Source organism: Artemia franciscana, chromosome 10 (genome assembly GCF_032884065.1).
Source record: "Artemia franciscana chromosome 10, ASM3288406v1, whole genome shotgun sequence".
Lineage (NCBI taxonomy): Eukaryota > Metazoa > Arthropoda > Branchiopoda > Anostraca > Artemiidae > Artemia > Artemia franciscana.
Window position 1 is genome coordinate 13,960,888 of NC_088872.1, and position 27,646 is coordinate 13,988,533.

The 27,646-nt window shown below is 33.6% G+C and overlaps 1 protein-coding gene and 1 long non-coding RNA gene across 2 annotated transcripts in view; one reads left to right on the forward strand and one right to left on the reverse strand.

The window, feature by feature from the left end:
* The window catches only part of LOC136031815 (protein APCDD1-like), a 120,151-nt gene extending 103,616 nt beyond the window's left edge, over positions 1–16,535 (forward strand). Inside the window, exons 6-7 of the mRNA XM_065711633.1 lie at positions 9,731–9,929; positions 14,098–16,535. Of these exons, the coding sequence (XP_065567705.1) occupies positions 9,731–9,929; positions 14,098–14,672 (774 nt within the window). The 3' untranslated portion in view covers positions 14,673–16,535. The remainder of the gene's footprint in view (positions 1–9,730; positions 9,930–14,097) is intronic.
* Positions 7,961–14,233, reverse strand: LOC136031816 (uncharacterized). The gene is made up of 2 exons (XR_010618588.1): positions 14,111–14,233; positions 7,961–8,325 (listed from the first exon to the last, which is right to left on the reverse strand). It is a non-coding gene; the product is annotated as an uncharacterized LOC136031816 (long non-coding RNA).
* Positions 16,536–27,646: the final 11,111 nt, after the last annotated feature.

Below are 27,646 nucleotides of genomic sequence, written 5' to 3' on the forward strand. Positions count from 1 at the left end.
TTTCTCTCCAGGCGCAGCAAAGAGTAACAATTTTACTTTTTCCTGCTACCACGGGCGGATCCAGGTTTATCCTAAGGGGGGGGGGCGTATAATAGGTTGCTTCCATAAACTTGCGAACAAAGAAATACCCGCAATTAAAAGAGAACCTTGACAATTATGTGTCGTAGGTAGGTAGTAGAAATGGTCGTAAATTTAATCTAAACTCTGGTGAGGGTTTAAGTTCTAATAAATCTGTTGAAATTAAAATGGTATAAAAATATTGATGCAACAAATAGTAAGTTATAAAAAAAACACCGTGCCGTAAAAAAAAATGAAAAGCTGTTCATCATCTACAAAAAAATACGGTATTGAATTTCTTCTGCATAATTTTTTGCCTTTACACTTCTGACCACTATAGCGAGTGAATTGACCTTTTTGTTGTAAAAAAAAAAAAAAAATGGTCTTGAACCATCTTTTGGGGCCATGTACTCTTTGTGACAATTTGTATAGGTCAAACCATTTAGTATATCAACTAACTTTGTGGCTTCGCTTAGTAACTATGATAGTAGTGAAGACTGGGAAATGAGGTTAAAGATACAACTTGTATATTCGTATAAGGTATATTAAATATTAAATAACAGTTCTTTTAGGGGTGTAACAAGAAATACAGAACGAAGAGATAGAAATGCATAGAAGACATTTAAAAGGGGGGTTTTAGGTATATGAAATAAAACATTTAAAAAAAAGAAAAATAGTATTTTAATAAACAGTGTCAACTTCGATGAAATCTCAAAAAATTACTAATCAAAATTTTATTTTTCATAACAACGTAGCGTAGGCCTATCTTTCCGCTTTTTAATGTTCAATATTTTTCGCTTAAGTTACAAAATCCTAAATTTTATAAGAAAAAGTCTATTTCTCTATTTCCACTCCCGCCATATCTATTTATTACACTGTCAATGTCTACCTCAATATTTCCGTGAACGTTTATAATGGCCAGTCCTGTCATTCTAGAGTCCTGTCAATTTAGAGCTCTTTGTTAGTATTTCCTCTTCTAGTCATCCTAAAATATTCGAATAAAGACCAAAATCGTCAGAAAAATAGGGACTCTATTAAAGATGCATGTAGGTATATGCTTCAAATTAAGGGGGTGATTAAGTGAACTGATGGAACTCGAAAATCCCATGTTAAATTGAAAATTTATATTTAAAAAGTACTCAAGTATTCATTGGCGGAAGATGCCGCTTTTAATATCAGGCCATAGCTTCTTGAAGATGCTACAAAATGTTTGAAAGGATTTTGTTCTATTTCCTCTAATTGCTTAGAAATCTTAGAAAATGTCTAGGGATTTTTCACAAGTGTACTCTATGAAGGATATTGCTTTTGGAACAAAATTGGTACTATCATGTGCAGAAGACAATAACCTAATTGGAACCATTTTTTGATGTATTTTCCTGTTTTCTAACAGTCCCCTAGAATATTTTCAGCTACCTGAAATTTTTACAAGTCGGTTGCCATAAAGAATCGTTTCAGATCGCCGATAATAACCCCTAGAGACGAAAATGACAAGCTGGAATAATCAGCTGCTTGTTAATAGTGTGAAATTTTCATAAATTATTTCAATGCAATGAAGAAACATAGAAATGAGAAATAGTCAGGAGCCTTCAGGAAAGTTATGCACACAAAGCCGAAATCATGGGGAAAATTAAATCAAAGCGAGGTATGGAACTGCGAAACTGCGAGAAATTTGGGGATAGGCTAGTGGATAAAGAACCGAAAAGAGTCTAAGGCGGACTATTGCATGGAAGTTGGAAAGAATGGACTGGTCAACCCCAAACGAGGCCACGACTACTTTTACCAAGTACAATCAGTCAGCTTGAATGTGCTCAGCTATATACTTGCTTTTTCATGATTTTTACCCAGAAAGACTTCTACATTGAAAAGATAGACCGCAATCCAGGCTTTTGGACCGAAAAGATTTTTCCCAAGCTGAAAGGATTCTTCATTGATGCTTTGATCCCAAAGTTCCACAGGGGGTTCCAATACAAGAGCCGTACTTATAAGATTAATCGTCTAGTACCGGTAACAGGAAAATTCATTTTCCTTACATTCTATCCTTCTTTGTAGTTACATACTTAATTGTATTGTCATTTGAAATAAAATACCTTTGTTTATATTGCTTGTCCTCCAACTTTATCAAACAGTTCGTAGTAACGAACTGTAGTAAAGAGCGACCCGGCTCAATAGTAACCGAAACTCTAAAAAATGGAATTTTGGTACCAATAGCTACATCAAAAGAATCGCATTTTAATGCTGATTTTAAATATATTAAATAAAAAAACAAGTTTTTTCAACTGAAAGTAAGGAGCGACATTAAAACTTAAAACGAACAGAAATTACTTCGTATATAAAAGGGGCTGCTTCTTCATCAACGCCCCGCTCTTTACGCTAAAGTTTGACTCTTTCTCCCAACTCTTCTTTTTAAAACAGTAAAAAACTTTAGCGTAAAGAGCGGGGCGTTGATGAGGAAGCAGCCCCTTTTATATACGAAGTAATTTGTGTCCGTTTTAAGTTTTAATGTCGCTCCTTACTTTCAGTTGAAAAAACTTGTTTTTTTATTTAATTTCTGAATGTTTTTGAATAAATGCATGTTTTGATTTTGGCTCTCCGCAGAGTAATAATTGAAACAAAATTTGATTTTTTTTTTTTTTTTTTTTTTTTTTTGCTGAATGGCTTACTCATAATTTTGATCGAATGATTTTGGGAAAAAAGAGCGGGGGAGGAAGCCTAGTTGCCCTCCAATTTTTTGGTTAATAAGAAAAGGCAACTAGAAATTTAATTTATTACGAATGGTTTTATAAGTAAAAGATATACGTAACTTATAAACTAGCTTACGTGAAGAATTTTTTATTCTCATATTTTTATTACACATATGAGAGGGTTCACCCCGTCGTCAGTACCTCTCTCTTTACACTAAATCTTAAATTTTGGCCCAATTAATTAAGAATGACCCCTGAATCACAAAAGCCGTAGAATAAATAGTTGACATTACTAAAAATACTTTAGCGTAAAGAGCGAGGTATTAGGAGGAGGTGAGCCCCTCATATGGGTAATAATTTCTGTTCGTTTTAAGTTTTGATGCTGCTCCTTACTTCCAGCTGAAAAAAAACTTTTTCATATATATTTTTTCATTGTTTTTTTTTAATAATGTTAGTAAATCCTGCGCTCCCTTCATGGAAATTTTCTTCCCCCATGACCAAGTCCTCGATGGAAAGTTCCCCCAGTATATCCCCCTCTTTTCGACCCCTCTCCCCGACCAAAAAATTCTCCTGAAAACACCTGTACACTTCCCAATAACCATTACTATAAGTAAGCACTGGTCAAAGTTTTTAACTTGTAACCCCTCCCACGGAGACTATGGAGGAGTAAGTCGTCTCCAAAGACAATGACCAATTTTGATCCGTTGACTTTGGGAAAATAATTAGCGTGGGAGGGGGCCTAGGTGCCCTCCAATTTTTTTCGTCGCTTAAAAAGGGCACTAGAGCTTTTTATTTCCGTTTGAATGAGCCCTCTCGCAACATTCTAGGACAATTTGGTGGATACGATCACCCCTGGAAAAAAAAACAAAACAAAAAAAAACAAATAAACACGCATCCGTGATCTGCCTAAAAGTCATAGAACACTACTGTAGAAATTTCAAGCTCCTATCTGCAAAATGTGGAATTTTGTATTTTTTGTCAGAAGGCAGATCACAGATGCGTGTTTATTTGTTGTTTTTTTTCAGGGGTGATCGTATCAACCCAGTGGCCCTAGAATGCTGCAAAAGGGCTCATTCTAACGGAAATGAAAAGTTCTAGTGCCTTTTTTAAGTGACCAAAATCTCGGAGGGCACCTAGGCCCCCGTCCCACGCTAATTATTTTTCCAAAGTAACCGGATCAAAATTCTGAGATAGCCATTTTATTCAGCGTAGTCGGAAATCCTTATAACTAAATCCTTATAAGTGTACAGACGTCTTCAGGGGTGTTTTCATTTGGTCTGGGGCAGGGTTGAGAAGAGAGGGATATGCTGGGGAAACTTTTCATGGAGGAAGAAAATTTCCATGAAGGGAGCGCAGGGTTTCCTACTATTATTAAAAAAAAAACAATGAAAAAATAAATATGACAAAGTTTTTTCAACCGAAAGTGAGGAGCAGCATTAAAACTTAAAAGGAACAGAAATTATTACGCATATGAGGGGCTCACCTCCTCCTAATACCTCGCTCTCTACGCTAAAGTATTTTTAGAATTTCAACTATTTATTCTACGGCTTTTGTAATTCAGGGGTCATTCTTAAGAAATCGGGACAAAATTTAAGCTCTAGTGTGAAGAGGGAGGTACTGTTGAGGGGGTGAGCCCCCCTCATATATGTAATAAAAATGTGAGAATACAGAAGTTCCTTACGTAAGCTAATTTGTAAGTTACGTATGTCTTTAACTAGTAAAATTTATTTTTACTAATAATTTTACTAATAAAAAAATTCGTAAGAAATTAAAAGTTCTAGTTGCCTTTTCAGGTAACCAAATAATCGGAGAGCAACTATACCTCCTTCCTCGCTCCTATTTTTTTCTCAAAATCGTTTGGTCAAAACTATGAGAAACCCATTTAGCCAAAAAAATAAATACCCAAATTTCGTTTTAATTATTCATCTGTGGAGAGCATAAATCAAAACATGCATTGATTAAAAAACGTTAAGAAATTAAATTAAATAAAAACAAGTGTTTTTAACTGAAAGTAAGGAGTGACATTAAAACATAAAACGAACAGAAATTACTTCATATATGAAAGCGGCTGTCTCCTCATCAATGCCCCGGTCTTCACGCTAAAGTCTGACTCTTCCTCTTAACTCTATTTTTTAAAACAGTAAAAAACTTCAGCGTAAAGAGCGGGGCGTTCATGAGGAAGCAGTCCCTTTCATATACGAAGTAATTTCTGTTCGTCTTAAGTTTTAATGTCACTCCTTACTTTCAGTTTTATTTTTTTTTTAATTTAATTTGTAAGAAAACTTTGGTTTTCTAAGAATCCTCGAAGAAAGCTTTCAACTAAGTTCGCTGTTTAGTTTCGAATTAATGAAATGAGGTATTTTAAATAGCCTATCCCTAGGAAATAAAGTGGAAAAAACAATAAATTTTAAAATGCATTCTATGCATGCCGTCACAGTTGCATATACATGGGCATTTTGTACTTGAGAATGATAGTGCTCTTTTGCTCATTTTCTAATCTCCCTTGGTCGGTAACCAAGCTTTGCAAGACACTGTCAAATATATTATTATTTCTCGGCTGAAGCATCTCACCAAAGGAAGCTGTCAATCAAAACCTTTGACAAGACTTGATAATTGGTGCTATTTGAAGTTTTGACAATCGACGATCTCTAGAGAATTAAAAGACAGAAGGGTAACCTTACTTCAATTCTGAAGCTCGATGTTTTCAAGTTCACTTAATCACGGCCTTAAGTATATGAGGCAGAATACAAATAATTATGTGTTTGTTATCTTTGTATTTGATAGGTATAGATTAGTGATTTAATTTATCAGGGTGTCAAGCTGTGGAGATTACTAATTATTATATTCAGATGTTTAATTCAAACGTTTAAATTTCTATACGTCTGTTGAGCACAAAAATAAAAATTTGAAATTTGACTCATATTTAGCATCAAGTAAGAGGTTGTCCTGTAAAAATCTTGATTTATAAATAACTAATCGTGGAAACATGATCGAGTGGTATGTATCAAAATAAGTATAAAAATCCTCAGCGGTATATATATATATATCAGTTCAGACAATTTTATGGACAAATATATTCAACCCCTATACAAAAACATAACTATATTTTGTGACTGGTTGATATTAAGTATATATATATATATATATATATATATATATATATATATATATATATATATATATATATATATATATATATATATATATATATATATATATATATATATATATATATCAGTTTAGACAATTTTATGGACAAATATATTCAACCCCTATACAAAAACATAACTATATTTTGTGACTGGTTGGTATTAAGAAGGTGAGAAATTCTGAAGAAACATTGGAGTTGCATTCTGTTTTCTGTGGTTGTGTGAATTTCCCCTTTTTATCATTTTGTTTATTTTTAAATGTTTGAAAAAAAATCAATGCCATTCCACTGATTCAAACAGAGAATTCAGAGACCCATCTATACCAGCTAGATAAAAAAAATAAACACATAATTTTTTGCCTTCTTTTATAAACAATTTTCGAAAATCTATTCTTCTTAAATGATTACTCCAACCTTTGAAGGAGCATTTTGCCTCATATACTTAGTTTAAAGCATACACTTATGCGAACCATTAATAAAGTTTAAAGAGTATGGCTTTTATTTTATTGTTTTAGGATGAACAGAGGTGATTTGTCATATAATCTAGAACTTTAATTAGATGAAAATAGGCAAGAAAGTGGCCACCATCTGCTCACCAAAATCCAAAATTTTAATTAATGATTTTTACCCTTCTCATACATGTACTTGCCATTATACAAATCCCCTAAACGCAACAGTGTTCTAAAAAAAACTACTAATGCAAAAAGAGCAAATCCAAAAAACCAAAACAGACATCCAGAAAAAGTAATGATATCAATTTCTTTACCTCAGTGCTATAGCAAGACTCAAAAAAAAAAATTTGACAGTAAAAAGGATTAGATAATTTACTTTTCAGCCTAGTTGTGACAGCACAATCCTGAAATATCATTTCGACAGCCTAAAGAAGTTAGTATTTTAAATCTCCCCTACTTCTTATTATGAAATGAGGATTTTCGCCTCCCAGTTGTCTTTTGTGGTAAAACAGACGGATTCCCTTGATAAACCTAAGTTTAATTAAACACTTTTTGGTAGTATGCATCATTAGTAAAATCTAACAGAGACCACACAAAGTAAGTAAAACCTTGTTTCAAACTTGTTTGGAATAAGAAACAGTCTTAATAATTAGAAACTTATTAAAGACTACAAATTATCAATTATTAAAGACTATTAAAAATTAAAAAAAAAACTATTACAAAAAAAAACTTTCGTCCCAACCCAAACCAGAGCAAGCGGACCCAACCAAAAATTCACCACTACGTCAGGGGGAGCGCACCCCCACGCCCCCTGGATCCTACACTGCCTGCTACCCAGAATAAATTGCTTTTTTAGGACTAAAAATGGAAGCATGGAGTTATCAAAGCACAGAAAGTCGTCATGAGATATACAAGAAATAAGTCGTGACTACCAGTTGTTCTCATTTATAGTCTTTGAAAAACCGAACTTTCGATGTAAAGTTCAGTTTGGCCAACCGATACTTACCTTATACGTTAGTACATTTATTAACAAAAGCTTTCTCCGGTTTTACAATACAAACAAGGTTTAAGTGGTCGTTTCTATAGCGATCTAATTCCTCTCACATGGCTAAATCAGTTTCTGTTTTGAACTAAATCCCTTAGAATTCCACAACTCACTATGAGCGGCGAAGAGGGAGGGAGGGACTCTATGTACCAACATATGAGTTAAGTTTCGGCTAGCCAAACCTAACTTTCATTCTAAAGATCGGCTTTAGTGCCGCCATTACCTTATACGTGGGTAAATCTATTAATAAAATCTTACTTCGGTTTTGCAATTCAAATACGGGGTTAAGACACCAAAAACTTCTGTGATAAGCATTTCTATAACGATCTAGTTCCTCTCACATGGCTAAATCAGATCAGTTTATGTTTTGAACTAAATCCCTTAGAATTCTACAACTCACTATGAGCGGCGAAGAGGGAGCGAGGGACTCTGTGTACCAACGTATGAGTTAAGTTTCGGCTAGCCAAACTGAATTTTTATTCAAAAGTTCGATTTTAGCATCGCCATTACCTTATACGGTGGTATATCTATTAAAAAGAAGCTTAGAGTCCAACCGATTTGGTGGTGGGTTCATGAATAGACTAATATCACATTTTATTTTCAAACTCAAACATACGAATGCATAAACTATATAACCGTTTGAACCTTAAAGAAATGTAGGCCATCGGTTCGGTCTTCTATTTCATGAAGATAGTAATGTCTGGGAGTAGTTCCCGGGAAACCAACAATCAGCACTCATTATATCAGCAAATGGTACTGATTTTGATAGCACCCATGACACCGCCGTGAGTCTTGTGTTGTGTGCTTTCCCTTTCTGTGATAACCTGTTTTCTTGCTCAATTTCCAATACTAGCTCTATCGCCGAGCAGGGCTGTTGGACGGTGACGATAGGCCTAGGGCAAATTGTGTCCCCCGGTACTTCGTATACTTGATTAAGCGACTCTGCAAAAAAAATCTTGTCATCTGCCTCAGCCTCAGAATTGCCATCACCTGTATCTTATTGGCCTCTCGAGGTCGTTGTTGAGGGGTCCTCAACGAAGGCCTCTTAGCTGGTGGAGGTGTAGTCACGCTCCAAAAGGGATGTTCCATCATTTTGTAAACAAGAGCAATCTGTGACTTTATATTTTCCTTTCATCCTGCAGTGATTTCAATATTTCCGAAACTGTATGTTGTTTATTCATCTATAAAATTCAATTTTATCATTAAGAATATCCCATATTTATTTTCATTTTATTTTATTTGTTTATTTTTTACATATTTAAGCAATTACGATATATTTCACAAACTAAAATATACTTTACTTCAATATTACAGATATCTAATTTTATATAACTATGAAATATTTATAATTAGACGCTGAGACAAGTGTCAGCTGCAATCTCCAGAACAACTTATCTCTTGCCGGAACAGACATATAGGCCAATGTCGTAGGTGTTATAAGCTTATGTAATGACGGTCTGTATGCCCAAGGTGTTATGACCTTATGTAATGACAGCCTATACGCCCTAGGTGTTGAAACCTTATGTAGTGACGGTCTGTATGCCCTAGGTGTTATGACCTAATGCAATAACAGTCTGTACACCCGAGGCGTTACGACCTTATGCAATTACGTTCTGTACACTTCTGTACGTTCTGTACATGTAATGACGTTATGTACACCTTAGGCATTATAACCTTACGTAATAATGGCCTATACGCCCTAGGCATATGACCTTATGCAGCGACGGTCAATACGGCCAAGGTATTATCACCTTATAAGTTACAACCTTATGAAAAGGTATTATACCATACCGTAAATACTGAATTTACCACACCTCAACCATTAAAATACACATAAATACCTGGCAGGCTAAGCACCAAGCTCATGCATAAGCAAATATTATACATTTAGATTCAGTATATTGATATATTAATATCAAAGTTCTGTTATTTAGAGTTTCGGTTACTATTGAGCCATGCCGCTCCTTACTTACAGTTCGTTACCACGTAATGTTTGAAAAGCAAAATTAACTATTAAGATTAGCAGAAATACAAGTTGCCTGAGCAACTTGAACAATTTATTTTCACATAATCCTCTGGGAAGGACTTTAACCAAGAGAAGCACGTTGGAATTGCTTTTGGGAGAGGGAGTGGCAAATTCGAGAAAAGCACAAAACTGGCAAATTGTATGAAAGTATATAAGGTAAAATAAGGTAAATATTAATATTATATTGGAATGCCTCGAAAACACCCTTCCTTTCATTTGCTAACATATTTCAGCCCCTAAGCTCCTACACAATGTCTTTTTAACACAATCTTCGTTTTTTAACTTTATTTGATTGTTATGACTCTTTTTATTGCATTCTAGGCCATTCACTGTCATACCTGCGCAAAGATCATAAGAAGCTCAGTTCACAATCCTCCACACCTTCACCCACGTAGCTCTGTCTCTGTTGCCCTGAAGAATGATTGGATTAGTCGAGGGTGTGAAGTGTTGTCATATGGAACATTTTTGAAAAGACATTACACATTCGAAACTCCTGAATTGAGGGTTCGCAAAAGAAAACGTGAGGGTTCCTTCTTCTTTTTTATTCTAAATATTAAAATTTTCAGCTTTTTCCTATGAAAAATAACGACAAAAATTTGGATTGACGAAGAGTAAATAACCAAACAGAAAACAAGAGATGCGTAACACTTGAAAAAAAAATTGCAAGAAAAATAAAGATTCCAGAACCACAATCATGGTTGTAGTGTCAGATGTAACCAAGTAAAGGATTCAGAAAGGACTTACTACATGTACGGATGCAGCCCAAACCCAGTCTAGAAGGAGGGAGGAGGGAGTAAGTAAACTACAGTTTACATAAATTCTATCGGGTTTTTCAATATGAAAATCCCAACAGTTTATAATTACAGGAATACTCAGTTTTATGTAGCATAGACTTCATTTCCAGCAAATGTCCCTGTTCTATGATGGAGAGTGGAATTCTCTCTTACCATTCCTTTTTTGAAAGAACTGTCTATAGGTCAATCAGTAGATCTATACATCGGAGAATAGACTGACCTACGTCCTGCTTGCTCCATTTCAAACTTACTTTTCTACTGTTGTTCCGAGTTTGTCTTTCATAATAGAATTTTTAAAGTTTAATAGTGTGAAGTATTTTTGGCACACGCCCGGACGGGAAAAATTGACCTTAGACGAGATCACTGTCCCTCGTAGATTACTATAGGCGGGTAATCACATTTCCTGAAAGTCGTCAATACTCTCAATATTTCAAATTAGCCCTTGAAGATGACACTAAGAATGACTGAAGAAGTTAGTTTTCCTTAAGAGATTGGCAATGTAAAGTTTCATGTATTTGTAAAGTGTATGTCGGGCTACTTGAACTAATAAAAAAAAATAATACAGCCATTGATGATGGTGATGAAAAGTAGAGTTGTTTAAAATTAGTCTGCAAGGCGGCACTGAACTGGAATATAATCTTTTCATGTCCTTAGACAGCAAATGTATCTGTTTTAACCACGAAAGTAGCTTTAAAGAGTTCTTAGGGAAAATCATACATTTTGTATGTTGTTCATTGGGCTTTGGTAAATAGCTGAAAAGATATATTAGGTCATTGGTTAAACGAAGGACAATAATGAGCTGCCTTGCGTCCGTTGTTTTTATTTTTACGCTCAGAAACAACTTCTATGAAACTAAGGAGCTAAAATTTGCCTGTCCAAAAAGGGGTATGTCACCCTTTTTTGATTTATGGTCAAAATTCTGTATACCTTGAGAGATTTCATTGCTATGCATAACATTTCCTTTCCCAAGTAGCCGTTCTAAAATTAGTTGGTTTTTTTCCACCTTTTTTCAAGACGCAATAAGAGAACGGAAGGCTCAGGTTTCAACCCGCAATTCAAAATTCTTAGGCTCTTTTTTCAGAGTCGTAAAACTTTTGCTATTTAAGTTTCGACATGATTGCAAAAAATGGCAAGAGCCCGCTGTGAAGAAGATAGAAATTTTCTTCAATTCATTGAATTAGAACTGACCTACCCCAAAAAATGCCACTATTGATTTATACAAAGTTACTTGGGGTTACTTCCTCTTCAATACAGTTTTCTGTTTATGGTCCAATACAGCTTCACCTTTTTTTATGCCTACAAAAGTATTCCCTAAAAATTTAAACTATTTGCCTTTTTTAACCCCATTAAATGGATGTGTCCCCGACATGAAGTTTATATGTAACTCTTTTCACAATGACCCTCAATGGATCATTTCTGCGGTAAAACGGAAGGTTCCGTTTCTTTTTCGGATCGTGACATTTTAATGCGTAATATTCAAAAATATACACGTGATTTTTCAGGGAAGGGATGGTATTCTCACAAAATGGTAAAAAAAACAGTGTATTATATAGAAACAGGACATTTGAAAACGAAAAACGATGAGGTTTCAGTGTGGTAATCCCAAAAACCCCTTCAGGGATCATGGCTTGTAAAACGACCTGTTAGGAAGCATACAAAAATGTTTTAAAACGAAAATATTGGGAAAAAAACGTATTAAAAAAATCCTGGCAAAAAAAAATCCAGACATTAAATAAGACAAAAAAAAAAAATGTAAAACCTTGAACAAAAGAGAAGCCAAAGTGCTCTTTCGTCAAAAATAAAGAAAAAATTATTTACTTGGTGCTATATTGAATATTTAGCTGTGGAAATCTTACAAAAGTTGAAATATTTTCAAGAAAATCAAACAATAGCCTACATACTCACTTTATAAAGAAGGTTATTTGCCAGTGGTGCCAATTCACATAAATATACGGAAGGGAATGACGGTAAATTTTATTTTTCAAAGTCTATAGGGGGGAGGGGTGCAGTTCGGTATTTTTTTAATTTTTATATATGAATATTTCAAAGTGAGTATTTTTTTTATCTAAAAAATTGGTATTTGTTCCAGGGGTGGAAACCGCATAAATGTTGTGGAGTGATAAAAACTTGACCCTCCAATCGGTATTTCTTCCCATCCAGCCCTGCAATTAAGGGAATTTTTAAATTCTGGGGCACTTTTACCTAAAGTCATCCCTTCGATTCACGCTTGTCCTAAGCCCCCACCAATTTGCCCCAGTGTTATCTGTATTTTTTTTCGTCTTAAGCATAATAAATCAAAATAGTTATCACAGACATGTCTCATGCACCAAGGATATACATTTTAAAATCAAAATGAGATTAAATAACTTCAAAATTCATATCATAGAGTATCATGGAGGGGATGGGTCTTCAGACCAAGTTTAGGGGTAAACCACCGGGTACTAACACTGGACATTTTTGGGTGAGAGGGCTAATAATAAAAAAAAGGTCTTATTTGATAATTTGAATAAGAATTACTCAAAATTTCAATAAGAAAATAGAATTTCAGGGGTCAGGGTACCGAGTCATCCTTCTGAGTAAATTCATGCGGACCTCCTCACCTCTTAAAAATTCTAACATCTTTAGTTTACAAAACTCTGCCTTTATGTACAACCTACACTGGTAAACAAGCAAACGAAAACAACCGAACAAAAAAAAAGTGAGCCGGATTGTACTATAGAGGCAAAAGTATACTAAAGAAAACTGATTTGTTTCTGTGGATACTTGAACTATGTAGGTCTATCTTAGTTTTCCCAAGTTTTAAGGACTTTAAATTTCATCTGGGGGGGGCAAACTAGGTTGGGGGTTTGTCCCATAGCAAATTATACCTCTGGTGGAAACCTATAACAGTTGTATGTTCCATGGTTTAACTCTGGACGATAGAGACTCAAAATTTCTAGCGCCACTGATAGTGTACCATCTGGCTACTTCATTAAACCAGTAAACAATTTCAAAGGAAACGGAATATCTAATAAGGTTAATCTGAAATGCCAAAAGGTAAAAAAAAATTCTGTAGGTGATAACTAATCAGAAGCTTTTGTTTCCAAGAATCATTTAAAGCCAAAATCCAATCTATTAAAAGTAGGATTACGGAAAATTTAAGCTATTATCAGCTTTCCACAATTACGAGTTTCCCGTAGTTCCAACAATTACGAGTTTCAATAATTTTGCTGTTAATCTGCAGCTGAATTTATTTTGATCTAATTACCTAAAAATGTAAAATCTAAGAATGATGTTAATCTTTATCCATCTACCTAAAAGTGAAAATCTAAAAAACAAATTCATTTTCATCCATCTACCTGAAAATGAAAATCTTAAAACGAAATTTATTTTTATCAATCTACACAAAAATGAAAATCTAAAAGTAAAATTCATTTCTATCCATCTATCTAAAAATGAAAACAATAAAATGGAAATTTATTTTTATCTCTCATTTTTCTTAACTTCGCTTTTAATTTTTGTTCATATCGCAAAGTACATTGAAGAAGCCTGAAAAATATACTAAATAAGAATGATTCCTGTTTTTAATAGCAACTAAATAAAAGAAAAATCTAAATAGAATTATATTTTCTATGTACTTGTCCCTAGAGTCACCCCTTGGATCCATCCCATCCCCCCCACCAATATGCCCTAATGTTATCTATATTTTTTCGTTTCAAGCAGAATAAAACAAAGCAGTTATCACAGACATGTGCCATGCACCAAAGATATACATTTCAAAATATAACTAAGATTAAATAGCTTCAAAATGTATATCATGGAGGGGATGGGTCTTCGGACCAAGCTTAGGAATAAATTTATTTATTACTTCCTCTTTTAGAATATTTTTAATGCACGCATTTTCTTTTCTTCTAGGCTTAACAAGTACCTGGAGAGCCGAAATAAATTATTTTTCTGATCCGTCTTGTCTGCATCCCATCTACTCAACAAATCTCCAGGGAACATACGCAGTTGGGAGAGAGTCCAGCGTTCAAGGCTTTCAAAATATGGAGATAATCACTACCTCTACAATTCTAACACCCCAAGATGCCAGCATAGTGGCAAATTTGAACGGCCATTCAGGTGATGTTTGTGGAAAACAGGGGTCATGGATCCTAGGTGGATCACAGGAACTGGCCAAAACAAGTGGTTGCATGGGCCTTGGTATATTTTTACCAAGACGTGAAAAGAGTTTAATCAAAACAGAAAAGGATTCTAGAGATTTTGGACTCCTGTATCTTGGTGTGTCACAAGTACTAAGTGATGAAACGAGGAATAACAAGCCTACCTCAATCCATCCACCTCTTGTGAATTGCAAAAAGGATGACATAGATGGAAACGAAATCAGTCCCTTATCATATTCAATGCCACTAAATAGTTGTTCGAAGTTTCCTACTAGTACAATTTCTTTTACTTTTTTTGTTGTTGTCCATTTAATTGTCAATCATTAATGGACCTTGTAACAGATCAGCAGTACTTGCGGATTATTTGGGGCGAGTCCATTTCTTCGCTATCAGCGGTAATTACAAAATTTTCAGAATTGAATCACACATTTAAAGAGAAATTATTACAAGGATGTTTATTTTTTATTAAAGAAAGATCTCTTTGTAGAATTTATGGATGGAATTTATTTATGTCTCTATGAATGCAAATTTTAAGCATAAAAGTGAATTTGAAATCGCCGGGAAATATCAGAAAAAATTCAAATTCAGAAGAAAAAATTCAGAATAGATTACTATAACATAAAAATATAATAATTCCAGTACATGAGGACTCCTGCAAGACAGTTAAAAAAAAACTTTTCGAAATATACAAACATTTGAGCCTTATTTTAGATAGCCTCCTTAACAATAATAATTGTATAACAATTCCTTAACAATTATAATTATATATAAGCTATAGGAACCGAACAGCCTCAGTTATATGACAGATAACCATAAAAATGACTCACAATAAAAAATTTCCAGTAAGAGACCAATTTCAGTTACAGACTATAATCAAGAAAGTTCTTCTTAATTCAGTTATAAATGAAAATTTAAGTCAATTATATGCTAATGAGCTGTAAAGAATGTCCATGACCATAGTAAACTATTCTGAATTAAAATTTTGACTTTTAGTTTGCTTCTTCTTTCATTGTGATAATTTGGTGATTTTTTTTTTTTAAACCCGCCTCTGGATATTTAAAATTGACTTTTTTAGGGTGAGAGGGTTAATAATAGAAAAAATGCGTAATGATAATTTGTATGAGAATTACCCAAAATTTTAGAAAAAAATAGAATTTCAGGGTCCAGGGCACCAAGTCCTCCTTCTGTTAGTTTAAAAAACTAGTAACTGCCTTTATATACAACCAACACTGATAAACAAGCAAATGACAATGACACAGCAAAAAATAAAAAAGTGAGCCGTTTACTACCATAAAGGCAAAGGTATACTAAAGAAAACTGATTTGTTTCTGTGGAAGCTTGAACTATGTAGATCTATCTTAGTTTTCACAAGTTTTGAAGACATTAAATTTCGTCTGGGGTGGGGGGAGAGAAAACTATGTCAGGGGGCTTACCCTAAATAAATAGCAACTAAATAAAAGAAAAATCTAAATACAATTATATTTTCTGGTTTGGTAAATGAATAAATCTGAAACTAATAAATCCAATACTATAAGAATCTTGTCTTTTAATGGAATATGTAGCAGTAGACTTATTGTATAATTTTCCCTATCAGAGGGAGTATAAAATTTAAACTGTTGTTAATAAAGACTTGTTACATCTGTAACAATCCAATATTTTAGTATAATTCAAAGAAACAAAAAAATTGTGAATCCATGGAAAACATTTTAAGTATTTTTGGAAAACCTTAAAATCGTTGGCGTCATTCAAACTATCCTTATTCTTTTGTGTGTCTTAAAACAGCCCCACCATATTCCCTTTCATTTTTTGTTTGACAATTATTAGAGAGAGAAATAGCTTTATGGACATAAAACCAGAACAGAATAAATAGTCGGTTATATTATTTGCTAAAAAAAAACAAAAAAAAACGAAACGCCAGTGTTCTTTTTCATCAAAAAACTGTTTTAAATGCCAGATAATCATTTTTCCAGTGTGTCTGAACTTACCGCTAATGAATAAGCCCTGTTCTATGTTGGCTTTTGTGTGTTCAGACTCAGTATCTCTGTCATAAAGTGACATCTAGAACAAATTTCAAAGATGTAGATAACTTCGAAGACCACACTGCCTTTCCATGACGAAAGTAAAACAGTTCAAAATAGGGACGAAACCTTTTTATTGACAGTGAATAGATATGAAATTATTTAACTGGATATTTCGAACACATATACAGTGTTCATCATCAGCAGTAAACTGCTGATGATGTCAGTTTTACTACTGATGATAAACACTGTATATGTGTTCGAAATATCCAGTTAAATAATTTTATATCTATTCACTGTCAATAAAAAGGTTTCATCCCTATTTTGAACTGTTTTAAATTTCAAAGAATGTTTATTTCCTCTCATGGTATTGTTCTAATAACCCAAAACATATTTGATGATCTTATCGTTGTGCAAAAATGTAAAATTAATCAGTTATTTTCCTCTATAAATACATTGGTATTACTTGCTGACGTGTGTAGATCAAAGTGATGAAAATGAGGCAGTTCATCTTTAGATGCCGTAATGTGTAAAAGATTTCATAAGGCCAATATTCCTTTTCATACCATTCCTTCTAAAAACGAATAATCGTGCATACCGTGGCGTTTTCAGCACAAAAATAATATTTTGAATTTTTGTTAGCTATCAGTGTTCAATGTTAATAATGCCGTGTCCATATGTGTAGCATTCTGCCCCTTTTTGTTTTCTTTCTGTTACTTAGTCATTACTTAGTCTGTTTCTGTTATAGTCAGGTTAGATCTTAGATCTAATTTGGATGTCATCCTTAAGAACAACTAATGTTGGTCTAGCTGGAGACGTTGGCCAAACATACAACTGTTGTGCACCAGGCCGTAATCCTGAATTTTAAAGTCAAGTTTCCTTATTAAGTGTCCATTATTGCCACTTTCCTGGAAGATGTTTATTCAAGCGTTAATATCTGCTGTTTAATGGACTAAGGGAGTACTTATACTAGGCTAAACTTATACTAAATTGCATTAGAAATTAAGTCAAATGGTGTGTAATTAACTAAGCTATACAAAAAAGTACAAAAAACAATACATACAAATATATATATTTAAAAATAAAGAACTCAATTGGATAATTTATTTATCAGGTATCAGGTATCTTTTATCAGGTAAACTATCAAGTGTCAATATTTGCGTCTTTTTAACCTTTTTGAATGTTTAGATGTCACTTCGTTGAACTTTGATGCAGTTTATTAATCTATTGGCTAAATATTGTCCTTATGGGCTAATATCTTATGTGTTCGCATTGGCTAAGGTCTTACTACAAGAAGCTCTCCCTTTTTTTCTACTTTTCCTACTTATTTTTGTTCGGACAATTGCGTATGCAGTTGAATTGATTAGGGACTTCTAACTCAATACCTCTCCCTTAGCATGATTTTGGCGCTTCATCATTATTAGATTTTCTGTTCAGCCTCCTCGATAATATCAACTGAAGCCTCCTATCTTACTTTGCAGCCTGACGTACGTTATATCTTTATTTTTCATTTAAATTTTGAGTACCTATACATTCAAGCATTTTATGAATATTCTAAGTTTAATGTCTATTTATACCTGCATATTATTATGAATGTAAGGCTATGTATCAAGTTAATTTTGAACTTCATTCTAACACGAATTTGAGGCCATCTATCAAGCCACGAATTTAAGGGAATCACACCGCCATCTTCTAAATCTTGGAACTCAGAATCTAAAGAATAAAAGCACAGACTGGATAATGTTCAACAAACCTAAAAATTTTCATGAGCCAGGATTGAAACAAATATCAATATTGAATAGAGAAGCTTACAAAGCATACTGGAGTGTTTTATAAATATAAGAAAATAGCAATAACATATACTTTTTACTTCAAGTTGTATTTTGATTCAACTAAATTAACAGTATACATATCAATTAATGATTCCGTAAATCTAATATTTTTTGAGATCTTTATAAACGTTCATTAACAGCAAAACTAGTGGAGACCTTGAACGAGACTGTACAAATAGAGTTTAAAAGTTAAGAGGCCACTCTTAAAAAGATAATATCGTAAACCACAGTGGCCTGCCATAACAAAACGAAATTAAGGAAAAAGCTTGAGAATAGCGTATTTAACATCAGCAAAAATACTTGGCGTACAAAGTGTATTCTAAATGGATTAAAAAAAAACTTTCTACACTTTTATTTCATCAATTTTTGTTGTTACTCTCAAGAAAGCCCTAGTCCATGCCAATTGCTGATTATTTCAAGGGGTGGATGATTGACTTATGACTTCTCAAACATTTTCATTCCTTTTTTCTATCAGCTTTTTCTACTTCTATTTAATTCTGACAATCCTAAAATGTTGTATAATTTAATAGTATTGTATCTCGTTCTTATAGAGGCTTATATGTGAATAAGTATAATTTTGTAGTATTATCTTATAAGAGTTTTAACTACTTGCATAAATAATGTAAATTTGTATTTATGTGCTCTGTGCATAAATGACTTGTTTTTTCTCTCCTAAAAATAAGAAAATTCCAAAATTTTCTACAATCAAGGGAACTCTATTGCAGTGGTCTGGGAAAGTAAAGTTTTGGGGATCTAAGGGCACGTTTGCTTAAACCTATTGCAATAATCTTTTTCTTTGTCAATTTTTATGCTTTGTTCAGACACGTAGGATTTTGACAACATCCTTTAAGGATTTTGAAAGTAGTAATTGCAGTTTAATCAGCCAGACTTAACCAGCTTAACCAGAATTTTTTATTTTATCTTTGATATATCTTAACCCAAAGGCCTTTCTTTGCAAGTACCAGCATTAAAAATAATTTAAAGCAATAAACTTAATTAGATAAATTGATTAATCGATGAAATTAATAGTCGTAAAATAGATTAAAGTCACTCTTTTACCCTATTCTGAATTTACAATTCTCGTTATTGCCGTATTTTGATGTACTATAGTTACTGTTGTGTGTGATTAATTCAAAATTTATAATAACTAAATAATGGTTTATCCTTGAATTACTCTTTTATCCCTTGCAGTAGGATTTTTAAGAATAAAGATAACTTGTTAAAGTTATCATTACGCTGACATGTTATTCCCTCTTTTTGAGGATTAATCTAGCATTAATCTAAGGATTAAACAAACGATTAATCCAGGGCTAATCGTCATAATTGCTTATCTTCAATCGTGGGAGTCAGATTTTATAAGGACTTTTTTCAAGTACTTTAGTGGATAGGTTTATAGTCTAAGTCCTCAGAAACCCAGTCAAAATTCTGTATTAGGACATTATGTTTTTTCTTTCTTTTATATTGATAATAAGTCTATTTTGACATTAATATTTCTAAAGGCTTAAGGTCAGGAGAGTAAATAGTGTTGTAGTCTGTAATTCCCGGTTTTTCCTTTATTTTCATACATTTGATATATTGGGTAGGAAACACATTGATAGGAATAAGGTAATGTTTAATGTTTATAAGAGACTGCTGAAACATTGGGTCAAAGAGATGATTTCTGATAGCACTTTAACTTACTCTCGCATGAGAATCGACAAATACATAATTTCTGGTGTGATGATTTAGACATTTAAGGAGTTGGATCAAGTTCAATTCGTGGTGGTAATAGTGAAGAAAAAGTTGCAGACCTGAAAATACCTCCAAAACATCAGCACAGTAAGTAAGAAATTCCCCCATAATTTATTTACTCTTGTATCAAATGCTGTCTAAGGGCCAGCCTAATTGTTCAACATGATGAAAATGGTCTTCAGCTCACCTTAGCCATTAAAATTCAGGGCTTAAGTTGTGATTGTCTAGCAATTGTTACGAATTGACCTTTACCAAGTCGTCTTCATGTTTACTAAAGCAACTAGGTCAGGTAAATCGTGTTTACATCTTAAATTCAAAATTTCATGGCTATGGTGAGCATAAAGGTAGTTTTCAGTACGCTTTTATCGACATAATACAGTTTGGTAAATGACGACTTATACTTATTGACGACATGACTGCCTGTCTATGGATTATTCTTTATGGTTGATTGTGTATGGCTATGCTGTTTGATCTATGTGATTGTATGGATGAGTAGGGTTAAGGCCTCATTCAAGTGCTGGTCTATATTAATCACTAATTTAGGAAAACAGTCTTCCTTTTCTCCTTCTGTCTTCTTTCTTTTTTTTAATGTGTTTGTGCTGTTGCATTGGTGATTTCTCTTTTCGTTATACATTGTTCTAATACCCAGCTTCCATTTTGGCGTCAGTTATTAAATATGTAAATTTTTTTTCCGTTTTACAATGATGGGAAGGTTTATAAACTTCTCGTCTTTTTGTAGATGGCAATGTAAGCTACTTTCTAGAATAATTTAGTAATGTCCCAAAGCAAGGTTGTGAGTATTTTCAACAAAATCCTTGCCTATGAGTTTATTTAAGGTTGTGCTTATTTTGAATGATGAGGCAATATCTTGAAGGCTCAGAAATGTATAGCTCAGGGACAGAAGTATTAAAAAAATTTGATAGCAAGTATAAACAGTATAAAGACTTCAGAAGAGACCCCCAAATTTGTCAAAACTCCAAACGTGGGTCAATTACCATTGGGTTAGAGCTAGAGCAAATAAGGATATCACTCAAGAGCAACACTAATAAATTATTTGTGAGCCCCTATAGGTTAATTTTTGTAATCATACTTTAAAGGCATTTTGAAAAGGCCGATTGGCCAACGAGTTAAAACTTTATCAACCCCAGTAAAATTGAGTATTTTGACATTATGTGTCTTGACGTCAATATTTGGTGTATTTTTACAACAGTGTCTCTGAAGGGCTTAAGTTCAGAAAGAAGAATTACCTATATTGGCTTGGAACACTGAAATTGGGTTACGTTTACAAAAAATAACTGTTGGGACATCGCGACATTTGAATTTGATCACCTTGGTAGAAGTGATGAAAAACTTGAGAGCCATGGCTAATTAGGGTAAAGCCATCACAGATAGTCTTTTTGAGAGGCAAATCTGCCATAAATTTTTCACAGTTGTATAAAGATGATGCTCTTCACTTCTTGATGGTCGTGTCTATCATCCTTTCTAGGGCAGAACTAAGGTAGATAATGGCAGCAACAAAGAGATCAATTGTGGCAGTGCCCCTGGCATTAAAATAAGCAAATAACTTCTCTCTTGTCTAATGGTTTGAACTTTCAAGTGTTACATCGATTGTAATCTGTAAGGGCAACAGGAAAGAAAAAGTTACTGATCTGAAAAAAAAAAGTCAAAATAAAATATAAAATCCCGCCTAATTTCTTTAAGTTTGTATCAATACTATCTAAAGCAAGCTATACAATTCAATATAATGGGAATGGCAATCAAGCTCACTTCAGATGTATAAATTTAAACTTTAATATGTGATTTTGACCTTATCCTCAGACTTTTGAAATTAAGTTAGACGTGGTACAGGTGTAGTTGGAATCATTGAATGAAAACTACAGTTCAAGCCTAATCCCTGGTTCCCACTGCTGCGTCAATCCCGACACGATTTTTTTTTGTGGCGGAACAGACGTACGACAGAATCGGACGGAGGTTCACAGAGAAACGCAGACTTTTGCGTCGCTGTGACAAACTCTAGGAAAGCCAAACAGCCAAAATTAGCTTTTAAATCAGCTCCATGGCTTTGGTTATGCTTTATTTTTTTTTAATCAGAGCAACGCATGTGATTTGTCGTATGAGTTGAGATTACTCAACGTATCCGACATTGCAGCAAAACGGATGGTTTTGCGTCGTTTGTCGCATGATTTATGTCATTTGTAGCATGTCGCAGGATTTTGTGCAAAATCGCAGCAATGGGAACCAGGGGTAATTCTTCGTAGCTGAAATGAGCTAAATCACCATTTTCATCACGTTTGTGCTAACATAATGTATACACTACACCGTTTGCATGCCCAATTTCCATACCATTCATATTCATCAATAATTTCAAATTAAAATTTTTTTTTGGTACTTGTTTATTATATAAAACACACCCGAAAAGCGAAATTTGGTTTATGCTAGTGAAAAAAAAAATATGATGAAAACAGAATGCTTTGTTAGTAAAATTTTTCTGTTGACGGCTTGCAAACGGTTTTTCTGTTGCACAGAAAACACGCACACTTTACGGAGGTAGTAATTCCAATCCACAACCGTTTGTTTAGAAATGCCTTGCTCTTGTTGACACCAGGCCACAGACAATAATTCGTTAAGTATCTTTCTTTATTCGTTAAGTACAATTTGACAAGTACCCTTCTTTCCAATTTACTGTCAAAAGATACTCCATTTTAAACATCTTAATTTTTAAGTTATTTTCTCTGCACATAGGTCGGAAATTCTAACCAACTAGTGGGCTAAACATTGGACCCTATGGCTTTAGACTCTTCTTGTGAAGACAGCTGATCAGAGTGAATTTAAATTAAATCAATTTCAAATATTACAGCTCTGGTTATAACAGGCGAACGGTGATTTTGGTGCCGAGAATTTTTGAGGAGATTCAATATGAATTTAACGCTTTGAACTCAAAAATATCATTAGTTTTAGCCTAGCAATTTGTATTTTCAGTATACGAAATTTTAGTACATTATACATTATGAAATTATAATAAAACAATAAATTAAGCAAAAACAAAATGAACATGGAATTTTTTAAATATTACACAGCTTTTACTTTGGCTACTACATACAAAGAAAAAATCGATTAAACAAACTACTCACCAAACATTTCGGGAATTCCTTTCCCGTGACATTCTCGGATGCATTTTGGAACAATTCTGATTTAAATTCTGACAACAATCTGCCACCGTATGGGTATCTTATCTTTCGTAATGGCAGCTCTCTATAATTTTCGTATCTTGATCAAATTTTTCACCATAGCCTCATGGTCAGGCCACTCACATCCAACACGGAGTTTGATGCAGGTTTTGCAGATTATCGTTTTTAATATGGTGTTCAACGCAGCGACTGTCTTCTTAGAGCCCATGTTCTATTTTGGGAATCATTTATGGCAGGAAAACAGACTTTAAGACCAACAACGTAGGCAATTTTGTAAGAAACGAAAGTGTTCTAAACATAAATTTCACCGGTATTTTATCAATTAAAAGATTTTCCAAGGAGTTTGAAATTCTCTTTGCCATGAAATTTGGTGATAAAAAACCTTAAAAAAATAATAAGATAGAAAACACTAAAATTGAGCTTTCACCTTTAAAATGTTTCTAAACAGATGGAATTTGGAGATTTGCTTACAGCTATAAAAGTTTGTAATATAAGATTTCCTTAAGTTTCATTAAGTCTCATTCACGGGTGAGAAAAACTAGACATAAATTTTTAACCATTATCACTTTGGACCAATCAGGGCTGCTTATAAAGAAAAAAAATACAAATTATAATTGGTAGAAAATGATTATGTCTATAATTAATGTCTAGCAAAGCATGAATTAAAAATGGAATCAAACTATGATACAGTTGAGTCAAACATAGATAACAATTGAATAATTCATAAAAACTAAGTTAGCATCATTTAGCCTCACCTAGTATTTTTGGGAAAAGCTGCCCATAGACAACGTATGTAATGCTACGAAGCAAAAAATAAAAGCTACCCATAGACAACGTATATAATGCTACGGAGCAGAAAATAAAAGCTCCCATAGACAACGTATGTAATTCTACGGAGCAGAAAATAAAACCTTACGAGCCAATTCCATTCATTTGAATCAAAACAATTTCCACAGTATCATCATAAAGTTAAATAATATTTCTGCTTTCTCATTCAATTCTGATTGACTTGTCTGATTGATTGTTGACTTGTATAATTATTTAGCATAATTTAGATTTGACTTTGATTTATCGTAAGATGCACAAAGTGTGTGTAGCACGTCTTAATTTCACCCATAAGAACCCCTCACACCACAAACTTAGGAATCTGATCCTGTTTAAATTTGATGCTAAGGTTGTTACATTTCATGTTACTATCTTTACGTCAATATTTCTTTATCTTTCGAATGGAATTCTTCACACTGCAAGGGTTTCTTGTTTTTCCCTAAGTCCATCATCATTAAAAGAATAATCACAACCATCATCCCTAGAAAATGAAGAATCTGAATACAAATAAATTCAAATACTTTCTAGCATTTATGAAATCAAAGTATTTTTCATTCAACATATGTATTTTTGACAAGTTAGCTTAAAAATAAAGTTGCAACTTGCACTACGTTTTCCAACAAAGCTCTTGTGGTGTGGTAACGGTTTGGTTGACGTAAAGTCTTGTGCGGGTTCATTATACGATGCCAAATTCAGCATGAAGGTAAGAACAGAGCACACAAACTTAACGAGAATGATTATCAATTCATAATTTCTTAGTATTTTGATGTTAAGAATAAAAATAAAAAAGGGGTGGTGAAGTTTCGGTGTTTATTGCAAATTTGCAGCCAAATCCATGAAATTATTTGTTGTTTCACAACTTTAAATGTTTAAATTACATATGAATGTGAGAGAACTGAAGATATCTATTAAACAATACGAAGGAATCTTAATTCATTTCGACTGTTTTTATTAGGCTATTTTGATCGACTTTTGACTATTTCTTTCATTCTTTTTGACTATTCGGCTGTGGAAATACGAGGCGCGTTATATGACATATCAATAAAAAAAAGCTATATACTGATTCTACTAAAATCAGGCTTGCACGATCGATTGGTATAATCAGAATACACATGCCACTTTTCGACCTTGACATATTCTCAATTTTATCATCCACTCAAAACATATTATAATCAAATTTTGATCAGTTTTTGAGATTAAAAAGGGTTAATTGCACGAGTCAGCGATGAAGATTGTCACAATAGACCCACTATGAGATGGTCAGAAAGCTACGATTAAGGCTCGAAAGAGATATGGATGTATATTTTCCAAATTAAGCGCTTCTTAGCGTTTTCCATAGTACCATCACTATAGCGCTATCTATTTTTATTGAGAGGACTGCCTGAAGAAAGCGCTGCAAAATACCATACGTCTTAAATCAAGATAATTTCACAAAATGATAAATAACATTTTTCAGTTTTTCTCCTGGCTTGTATAGCTGCGAGAAATATGTTCAGGACGGTGTTACTACTGATATAAAGATTGAAGGAAAAAAAAATAATCCCTAAAGATACATCAAAAGGACCACCCTCTTAAAAAAGAGAGAGAAAAAAGGAGGGATTGCAATTACATCTGATATTTTTTAGTATTCTAAACTGTTTATGTGCATGTAAAATATTACCATTTTCTTGTGCTTTTTGATTTTTTTATGAACTTGTTAGCCAAAAAAACGATTTTTGAAGATGCCGATTTCAGCTTGGGGGGTAGACCGGGGTATGGGGACAGCTGCCACCCCACCTACGTCCCTAATTTTAGGGCCACTGAGCTTGGTGATTACAGTTACAATGCTAATTTTGTAGCATAAACTTCAAAAAATCAAAACATGTTGAGTACATATTTCACAAACAGTGGATATGTCACACCTTCCTGAAATCAGAGTCTTGCAACTATTTTCAACCTAAATTATGGGAGATTCTTGCATGGAGTTATTGTATGCACTCCTCCAACCCACTAGCCCCGTATTTGATAAATAATGTTTGATTTTCTTCAAAATTTCTTCATTTAGATTTTAAACAAAACTTAACCCGAGCATTACCCAAGTAAAGGTAGTGTTGGTACCCCTTAAAAGGCTGAAACGTCATTTTTGTTCCATTGAAAACAAAATAAATTGCTTAAAATTGCTTAAACTTTCAAGAATTTTTCTTCCCATTTAGTTGAAGGTTTCCTTCAATATTTCCTTACGACTTCCTCCCATTCCAAGCAAGGATGACCTGCTTTCCGTTTAGGATGGCCGAAAGGGACAATCTTTGAAAATTTTTCATCCATCATCGACACAACGTGCACTAGCGATCTTGATCTTCCTCTTATTATGGACCTAGACAGTGGGACTGAACCATACGTTTAGTACACCCTGAAATGCGGTCAGTCAGTTGGGTACCCAAAACAATCTGTAAGCAATTTCCCTGTCAAACTTCTATCAAATCTTCCTTCACCTTTTGGGGCACCCATTCTTCAGAGCTAGTTTTGACCACTGTCATCACCCTAGCTTCCAATATTTTAATCTTAGTTCACAGACTTATTTTCCTATTAATCTAAACTTCTTTCAACCGTTAAAAACCACCTTGGGTCTTGGCTATTTTACTTTCACATCTTCACTGCACCCATTGTCTTTGCTAATAATACTACCAAGGTAAGTGAAGCTGTCCACTTGATTGATATTTTTGCTACCCAACGTCTTCTTTTCATCTTCTCTTCTTCCTAGCCTCTGTGGCTTAGTATTCTTAACATTAATTTTCAAATCTATTCTAGAACTCTGAACTCGCAAAACCACTAAAAGTTCGCTCATTTTGCCAATTATTTCATCTAGGCTACTTTGCATAATCTAAGTCCAGAAAAGTTTTACTTCCCCATTTGATTCCAGGTTCTCCTATTACCTTTCCTGTACTCCTTAAGACAAAGTCCATCAAAATGATCCATATAAATGGGAATAAAACAAAACTCTACTTGACACCTCATTTAATGCGAAACCAGCTAATAGTCTCATTTCCTACCTTAACCAAAGCAGTGTTATTCTCGTACATAGTCACAATCACTTTAATTGTCAATGATAAACAGAGCCACCGCAAACTAATTTCAAATCTCAACTAATCACAAATAATTTATTATTAAATCGCAACTGATTTCATAATATAATCAAAATTACAAGTGATTTCTTTTTTTGCCCTTAACTGTATAGCATGGGAATTCATAACCAAAAATACAACCAAAGTTGACAATAATTTTAGATCTCGTAGCTTCAAATTTAACAGCCACCAGATGAGCAAACTATTGAGGGCTATTGTATCTTATGCATTTTATCTTATATTGTATCTTATCTTGTGAATTGTTGGATCAAGCTGAAAACAACCCTTCTGTGCTGGCAGAATAGGTGAGGATGCGTTTAGTGCTTTCTTTTCACAGACAATGTAAAATTATCCGAACTTTGTACATGAAATTAGGCAGTTATTTATTAGTTCAGTTGATCAAGTAAAAACTTAGCAAAGTCTTGTTTTGTTTCTAAATATATCTGTTCGATATTATGAAATTTTTGTCTAGCTAGCATTTTTTGTGGAGTAATTATAGCTGGGAAGCGCCCTCATTAGTATATATTTAAAAGATGCTACACATTAATACGAAAAGCCCCTATTTTCAAAACTGATTTGTAAACCAGGAATCTGGACGTGTTCATC